This window comes from Dreissena polymorpha, chromosome 5 (genome assembly GCF_020536995.1).
Source record: "Dreissena polymorpha isolate Duluth1 chromosome 5, UMN_Dpol_1.0, whole genome shotgun sequence".
Classification (NCBI taxonomy): Eukaryota; Metazoa; Mollusca; class Bivalvia; order Myida; family Dreissenidae; genus Dreissena; species Dreissena polymorpha.
The window spans coordinates 36,317,917-36,326,997 of NC_068359.1; the positions used below are offsets into that span (position 1 = coordinate 36,317,917).

The 9,081-nt window shown below is 35.3% G+C and overlaps 1 protein-coding gene and 1 long non-coding RNA gene across 2 annotated transcripts in view; one reads left to right on the forward strand and one right to left on the reverse strand.

Moving 5' to 3' along the window:
• Positions 1-1,321: 1,321 nt before the first annotated feature.
• Positions 1,322-2,546, reverse strand: LOC127881720 (uncharacterized). The gene is made up of 3 exons (XR_008050220.1): positions 2,476-2,546; positions 1,622-1,737; positions 1,322-1,343 (listed from the first exon to the last, which is right to left on the reverse strand). It is a non-coding gene; the product is annotated as an uncharacterized LOC127881720 (long non-coding RNA).
• A 640-nt stretch (positions 2,547-3,186) lies between these two features.
• The window catches only part of LOC127831150 (probable G-protein coupled receptor 173), a 6,088-nt gene continuing 193 nt past the window's right edge, over positions 3,187-9,081 (forward strand). The window contains exons 1-3 of the mRNA XM_052356144.1: positions 3,187-3,236; positions 4,312-4,351; positions 8,207-9,081. The exon at positions 8,207-9,081 is cut by the window's right edge and continues 193 nt beyond it. Of these exons, the coding sequence (XP_052212104.1) occupies positions 3,187-3,236; positions 4,312-4,351; positions 8,207-9,081 (965 nt within the window). The remainder of the gene's footprint in view (positions 3,237-4,311; positions 4,352-8,206) is intronic.

The following is a 9,081-nucleotide window of genomic DNA, read 5'->3' on the forward strand; positions in this document are numbered from 1 at the left end:
GGTGGGATGCAGCTGTGAAGAATGTCAAGACGTATTTCGAATAAATTAAGGAGTATTGAATTGTATACTCAACCTCATCGCCTACATTGTTTATTGTCAATTACCACGGCCTAGAATAAGTATAAGCAGGCAGTTAATAATGTAAAGCAATCGTGAAAATCACTACTTTTTAGAAACCCTGGCTGCTTATGATTATCAAACTAGCTTCAGACAGCGGTATTTAAAATTGAAATCAACGAAAAAACATCGCACAACTTTAATCAAGTTATAGTTAATAAAGAATCACAGGTTAGATCACAGATCAGATAATACAAATCACGGATGCGATTCATTAATGAATAACGTAAATCCAACTTATTGCACAATTATTTGACAATAATTTCAAAAGAAACACACAAACGAACTTAACGAAACACAAAAACTAATCAAACTCGGATAACTTAAAAAAAATATTGAAAAGGAGAGTTAAAGGGATCTTTTCACGGTTTGGTAAATTGACAAAATTGAAAAAAGTTGTTTCAGATTCGCAAATTTTCGTTTTAGTTATGATATTTGTGAGGAAACAGTATTACTGAACATTTACCATAGTCCAATATAGCCATTATATGCATCTTTTGACGATTTGAAAACCTAAAAATTATAAAGCGTTGCAACGCGAAACGATTGAATAATTTGGAGAGTTCTGTTGTTGTCGTTTAAATTTACGAATCTACGAAGATTGCTTATATAATGTATAAAAAACTTCCCGTATGTAGACACTGCGGAATAGCCGAGAGAGTTAATGCGTTTTTACTTCAGACTAACTCCAGGACTCCGGAGGTCACTGGTTCGAGCCCCGGTACCGGCTACTTTTTTTTCCTTTTTTAAATTTTATTCTTGATTTTTTACTGGATCTTTTAAGATCCAATGTTTACATTTATCAATATAAAGCATTTAATTACAAACTTCAACATATGCCAAAATCTGTGAAAAGGCCCCTTTAAAATAAAATAACGAATAAAATAACGTAAAACGATATTCAAGTTACACAGACAAACTGTAAACTATTATGATTGTTAATCAGTATTCACGGATTTATGTGAAGTGCTCACGTGTCGAGAGAGGTTTGTTTTGCGACTGTACGTTTGAAACACTCCTCATATATGTAATACTTGTCAGGCATGTGGGGCTTGTCGTGCTCTTTGAGGTCAATCTCACTCCTAACTGCCAACCCACACTGGTAACAGTTCGACAATCCTTCTTTTTTGCACTTTTCTCTCGAGCCACGGGTAGGTAGGTACTTGTCCGAAAAGCTCCTGCCGCACTGTACACACATCGTGGGGTCCTTCGTTCTTTGAAGCCTTCTAAGATTGAAGGCATCGTAAGAAGAAAAAAAGCTATTTTAATCACGTGACATTTCAATGCGTAAACTCGCTATTTCAAAAATGTTAGTATCAGAAGACACGCGTTCGTTATTTTTTTTAATTACCAACGATTTGACGATTATTGAGATATTTCAAAATGTATGATAACCTGAGAGATGAGATATATTGCATATTTGTACTGTTTCACGAAAATCCGTTCATCTGTTTGTTAGTATAACTGTATCAAAATTTAACAAATTTAAGGTATTTCATCTTACCTGAAATGCTTTCCCACAGCAGTAATAGTTTCCAGAGTTAGCGTATCTCCTAATGTGGCTCAATAATCCAGCTCTGGTCTTCAACATTTTTCCGCATTCGGAGCATTGGGCCATACCTTAAAGCAAATATAATATCTAAAATAATATATAAAATACATTACTTCACGTGACAGTAGTGTTTGGTGCCAAAATAAAAATGGAATTTAATACAATAACATAAAGTGTACACCTATTTAAGGTATGCATGGCATTGTCATCAATTTAAGATGCTCCAGCGTAAGATTTTAATTTTATGATGGGGATTGTATAGCATGCCTGTATATCATAATTATGTATTAGTTCAACAAGCGGTGCAAGCGTAGTGTTTAGCCATTATGTGTTTTACTTGCTATCGCATTTAAAAATCCAGTTTTAAGTACATTGTTGACAAGCATTTTTTTAAGCAACTGAATAGAACTGAAAAACTTATAAACAGTATACCACACAGATCCTTCTAAAAACGTATACCACACAGATCATATTACTGTAAGAATATTTACCTTGAATTTTGTTTCGTAAATATATAACAGAAAACTGAAAATGAATGCAAATGATATAGTGTAAGCTCCGCCCATTAAGTTTATTGCTTTATTTCACCAGAAGTGATGTTTCTGTGTCAAAATAAAATAATGTCCCCACACTGATCCTACCTTTTTCTTACCCTTCAAACGCGCGGTTGCACTTTACTGAAAAAAATACTTATTTGTTTTATAAAATCATGATACCTAAAGAAAGCTCTCATGAATGAGCGGGCTCTCCACTTTATCCCATTGAAAATGGTGACATATTAAAAAAAATATCCATAAAAATCTTACCTTCGTCGCGCTTTTGTTGACATTTTAGTCCCCACACAGATCTTAAAAAGTCACGTGGTATAGGCACCGTGCGTTTTGGGTGCGTGTATTAAATTAAGGGTCGTTTGTCGAGATTTTATTTCCGTAACTCTGTTTTCCGAGGATGCTTGCGTTTGGGCGAATTTTAATATCTTGGAAGTTGGGAGACCATATATTTTTACTGAATTCATTTAAGAGGACATATTTATCTTTAAATGATACCGGTCTCGCAAAATTTGATGCATAGGTTTACACGAAAAATGCTTTGAAAGTTGGCAGTTTTTTTAATGGCACCCTATGGGAAATGAAACAAATGTAATGCAACCCTTAGTGTTCGAAAAATTGTTCAATCATAGACAGGAAATTCACACTTATTTGGCAAATATTACAAGGAATATGAGTACGATTTCTTTATATTTCGCGCGGCTTGATTTCGCCTTAAAATTCTTTCTGAGAGCTACTATTTATAAAGATTTTGATCATTTTGATTCGGTAACACTGTAAGTAATAAAGATAACGAGTATTTTTTAAGTAAAGGTTGCAAGGATGTGCACAAAATATAAATAGGCGTATTTTGCATTTGGTAAAATTGATATTTTTTTGTATTTTGTGTGCAAACACGAGCTCTTTTTATGTATACAACTTTAAAATATTCGAATGTGTGGCCATAGTTTGTCAGTCACGACAGAACTAATGTCTTTACGTCTGATGGATGTACTATGTTTATCTGGGGCCGACTTCCAGTAGCTTCTTAGGTTAAAAAATAACTTAAGTTGAAATATTGCGCAATATTTTTTCTTATATCCGCCATTTTTCTTTAAACATAAGATTTCACTTAAGTTAAATTCTGGTAGCTTCATAAACTTAATAAATTTCTTTACTCTGTGTATTTTTTTCTCATATATTTAAAATTAAGTTAATTTCGTTTAACTCTTAAAGGAATTTCTTAAAAAGAAATACTAAGCGTCTCATGTTTTATTTTTTACATTTCAAATTAAACTTAAGAAATTTATTTAAGAAATTTCTTAACTTAAGTGAAAATTTAAGAAGTTACTGGAATACGGCCCCAGGTAATCGGCCTTGGCCCTCAATCAGAATCTCATAAACACGTATCAAAATAAATAATTCAGTGGGCTAGCTGATTCAGCGAGAATTAACACGCTATTGGTGCTAAAACAGCAGTTATTTAATCAACCACGCTTGTAGCGTCTGTACAAAGATGACGTTAAAATAATCCATGTGCCCTCACACGCAACTCATTCGGCTGTCGTACCTACGTCTCCCCCTTTAAAACCATACAAGTCGAAATATAGCTGATCTGACACTTTGCTCCTTTCCAAGAAAGCATGTTTTCTTTCTTCGAGCTCAACGACAGACAGACAGACATAATCGCAGACAGTCGGACATAATTTTTGAGATTATGAAAAGAATGTTGTTCACAGCCTTCCGCTCGATATAATTTCCCTACAGCTTTCAGGTCGAACGCGTCACACTCCACAGCATATATACAAAGCGGAATTATAACAGAGCCGACGATCTCTGGCGCCACCTCTGTTTTATAAATGCATTTATAAGCCATTTAACGAATCTGTCGAATCAGCGCTACTGATCGGGAGGTTTTACGAATTAACATAAATTATGAAGGCGTGTAGGTTTTATGAGCTGTGTTTCTTAATTTACAGTTATATAAAAATCGTGCAATGGCTATGCAGTGCGATTTTTTTTTCAATGTACACAATTACGCAATCACAACGCAATCCGAAACGTTTTCAATGATTGCATTTTAAATAGCTAAATGATAACTGTGCATATGTGAAGAGAAACTATACATCCAATTATATCAATTTTGATATATTTGTTTTTTTCTTTCGCAATATATCTGCTTTTGCAATTAAAAACCATTCACTGAAGACCGATACAATTATTAGATATTGTTCTAAAAAATATCAAGCAAATGTCAACGAGGTAGCCATACGTAAACGAAGTTTCCTTAATTCTTATTAAATTTCAAGAAAGACCTATCACGCCTTTATTATCACAGGGTTTTAACTTCGTGAATACAATAATTTCGTGTAATTTAACATTACCTAACGAAAGGATGTACTTATAACAATAAATAGATCACATTACACCAATTACGTTTTTCGGAGAGATATTAATGTATGTTAAAGCCAATGATATGCATAATATTGGTAATGCATGTGCTTTTTTCCTGCAGACGTCACATCCAGGAAGTCAAAATGTGCTGGAATATAACCCTTAAATTGGGACATTTAACCAGGCTTTTTTGTGAAAATTCCACGGAATATACGTGGAGTTAAGGTAATATAACAATCACAACCGTATTATAAAATGTTGCTGTTTATCACAGAGACGAATAACTATCAGGCAAGTCCGAATTGAAGTGTTCAGCCAACCAGACATGATCGGCAAACTTCTTGTTAGGATTATCCTCATTTCAAACGTACTCGACCAAATGTATATGTATGTGACTATTTCATAAATGTTCAAGAAACGATGTTTTCAAATGTCAACAAACGATAGTTTATATGTCTGTAGATGTCACTTCCTGTTCTATGCAAGAACTCATTGGCACTGGCTTTTGGAAAAATGCAAAATATCTAATATGTTGAAGATTAACCAAGGTTTTCATAATATAGTCAGTTATGCGGTGTATACAAATGTATTATGCTATAACTGATATAATTAGGCGAAACATTGTTGTCCACACAAGCATGGTGATTTAAATTCACCATGTAAACACGAATTAAGGTCTTCACAATTCAAAATGGTTGTCATTATATTTCTCTGTACATATTTTGATGACTTAATCCTCTCTACATTGCAATACATGGCCCGATTGTTTAAAAATGTAGTTATTTGTAAACCAGACGTTTAAAACAAACTCACTAAGTTTCTGTTGAATTTCTAAAATCTTCCAGCCATTAGCACCAACTCGGAAGTATAATTGTCTCGTAAATTAAAATTAATCTCCCAAAAAGAGGTGGCGCCATGAATTAACAGCCGTGTATATTATAAGTTTATACCAAACATAATTCTCTGTATACAAATAAAAAACATTCAACTTTAAAAACACAAAAATAGCTTTGTTACAACAGTTGAATTTATGAATATTGGTTCTGTCTTGATTGGATGCTTGAATTTATTAATGTTTTATTGACCCATTTATGCCAAGTGGACTCTCCCATCTTTCAAAAGTGGATCAATTTATTTTCAAAATTAGGGTTGTCTAGTATATTTATTTCTTTATTTAGAATATTTCTTACAGAAATTCCTTTAAGCAATCAGCGTGAGACCCTGATGAGACGCCGCATTATGCGGCGTCTCATCTGGGTCTACGCTGTTTGCCAATGCCTTTTTTTTCTAGACGCTAGATCCTATCACACGCCAAACTTTGATTGAACGCTAACAAAAATGACCAAAAAGTTTATAAACTGTAACTTTGAAACACGATTCCTTATTCAGTCTGCAATTGGCTTTTTCTTCAAGCAATGATGATTGTTATATAGATATTGTATAAAATGTCGCCACATCCGGAAGACGATTCCGTCGATCGATGCCCTTTAATGCTTTACAGTAATATGTATGCTAATGAGCGATCAGTCACCGTGTTGTCAATATCTTGTTGACGCTCGGATGGCATAAAAACAGCCTTTAATTATTGCACGATCACATTCAGTACATATAAGGCAAACATGATTATAACAAAGCTAATATGAACGTTGTGCATGTACACCGTTAGATAATTCGTATAGATATAATATTATTTTAACTCTTCTTACAAAATGATTGTAAAAATTTCATCACGCGTGGACTTAACGTTGGGTGGCATTATTATACAAATTCTTGAAGTGTTGGTTTCGTACGTAATTATATAAGAGAAACGAAGATAAACAATGTATACATGTAAATCGTCTATCGTATTGTGCATACTGTTTAACGATTCTGTTCCGAGAATGGTTTTGTTGTATCCCGACCTGAATTGGAAAAATATTGAGCATGCAATAACAACCGTTATTAAGTAATTGGAGAACAACGTAATAATTATGCTTCTGGGAGACCGTGTTCTGGTTTCGATTTTCGTCTCGGCTCGGGTCGGAGGTACATGTTCAAGAACGTATAGGCCAGACAAAATGCTTTTCTCATTTCATTGGGTGGCAAAGGGTCAATACAGATGACAATACGTATATAGGTTGACTACTTTTATTGTATGCTTTTTGTAATGCAAGGCCACTTGTTTAACAAATATAATAATATATACAGCACAGCTCAATCATCAAAATGATACACAAACCGCGTCTGACAATATTTATCAATTCTGATGGCGCATGAAACTAATAACTTTTTAATCACCGCCGCATGGTCGGCGACCTGCCTTATATGCGCTTTTGCGTAAAACATGCAAATAGTTTACAGGGATATATTTTCTGGCTGGAAATCAAAGAAGGAACCTGGCAACGCTAATAGCGGAAAACACTTGTAATGAACTAACGACATGTTTATGGGAGGCTTACCCGCGAATAAAGTGGGATGAAATTTCAATGCATACATCACGGTGGGACAGTCGATACATTACATTTGTATTGGGTAATCAGCCCAGATGTCTGATCCTGGAAGATTCCGTTACATGCATGCATAAATGACGGGCCTTGATTGCGTAGATGGGCTGGCGGGCGGAATAATGGAATAAACCGCGAGCGGCCGCGCGACTGGCCTGTTTGACACTGGAGATAATGTCAATTTGGTGTAGGAAGGGAAATGACGGATATGTTGTCAGCGGTACAGATTTATTTAACAGAACAGAGACATACTAGTAAGTGGATAACTGTTGCTTTTTAGGCATGCATGGTTCATGTGTGCTATTACAAATACAATATTTGAATATATCATATATTTTATTCTATTTCCTTTTATTCATTTATCAATTGTGTTGTTTTTTTCATCGTAGTTTTAATAACGCAAATGTGTCTTTTCTTTATAATCATTAAATATTTTTTCACTAGACCTACGGAAGTTTAACATTATAATAATATAAACGTAATGCTTGAACATTTGTGGTCAGCTCAATATGTAGATGTCCATTTAAAAACAAAAACAGTTTAATAAACAGCGAGGTTAACCCTTAAACGTGTGTTGGACGTGTTTTTTGCTGTTGATAATAGTTTTGTTCATTTAACACTCATTATTACCTTTGTTCACAGGTCGGGGACTGGTGATATTCTATTTCGTTCACGTATATTATCACGGAATTGACCGTATAGAACAATTGGGGACTAATGAACTAATGAAAGGGTAACAGAGTTACATCGGTCATTTGCATGTGAGATTACTTACAGTATCAGTACATCTAGTACATGCGACACAATATTTTAATAAAGTTGGATGTCATATGAAACAGAAATTTGGTACACGTGTGTATACGTATAAACATGAATGGTGAAGAAGAATTCAGACTCACGTATAAACATGAATGGTGAAGAAAAATTCAGACACACGTATAAACATGAATGGTGAAGAAGAATTCAGACCCACGTATAAACATGAATGGTGAAGAAGAATTCAGATTCACGTATATATATTGCGTCATTGTCTTAAAAAATACTTAAACAAGTTTAAGTATTTATATATTTTATCAACGATGCGTGAATTTGCTGGATTGAACACTTCGGTGATACTCGGATTCTATATTTCTATCGTTGCCATAGGGATCGTTGGGAACGCCATTGTTATGTACGTCATCGCCAGCGACCGGAAGTTACATCGGGGACCACTCTATTTCCTCACTTGCGTTTGCCTAATGGACATTTCAAAGAGTATTTTCTGCCTGCCATTTTCTATAGAGGTTGTGCTTATGGATTTTAAGTGGATATACAGCCAAGAGACGTGCACGGTGCTTGCGTTCTCCACGTCTTTCTTCACAGTTTCCACCGCCATCGGACTGCTTGCCATAGCCATCGATAGATACCTGTCGATATCATCGACCAGATTCTATTACAAATGTTCGCATGGTTTGGTGATATTCTCCTTCATAATTGTCGGGTGGGGTGTAGCCTTTTGCTTGTCATTTCCGCCGATTTTCGACAAGATAGCGTACAGGTTTGTTTTGCTCGAGATGCAGTGTACATTTTTCCACGCCCAGTATCAGGAAAACGAAACGCTTGGATATACAATAACCTTTATAGCAATACTTACGGTGACAGTGTTCCTGTACTTACGACTGTTTTTATTTATGAGGTCACACCGGCGAATGACGCCGATGTTTCACGAACCAGCAAGGAGCTCTGACTGGACGTTCTTCGGCCCGGGTGCCAACGGGCAGGCTTTGACCAACCTTCTTAATGGTTTCGGAAGCGGACCGAATCACACGCAGTCTGCGTATGCAACAAATAATCAAATACATTTCGGTCGTTCGGTGAATCTTCGGGTATCAAAGAACGAGCACTTATCTCGCTTGTTTTTTGCGACAAGCTTAACATTCACGTGTCTGTGGATTCCGTATTTTATTCAAAGTTTCTGTAAAGTTTTTAATCACTCGACGCCCATGCCAGCACCGTTCATAGTATTTTC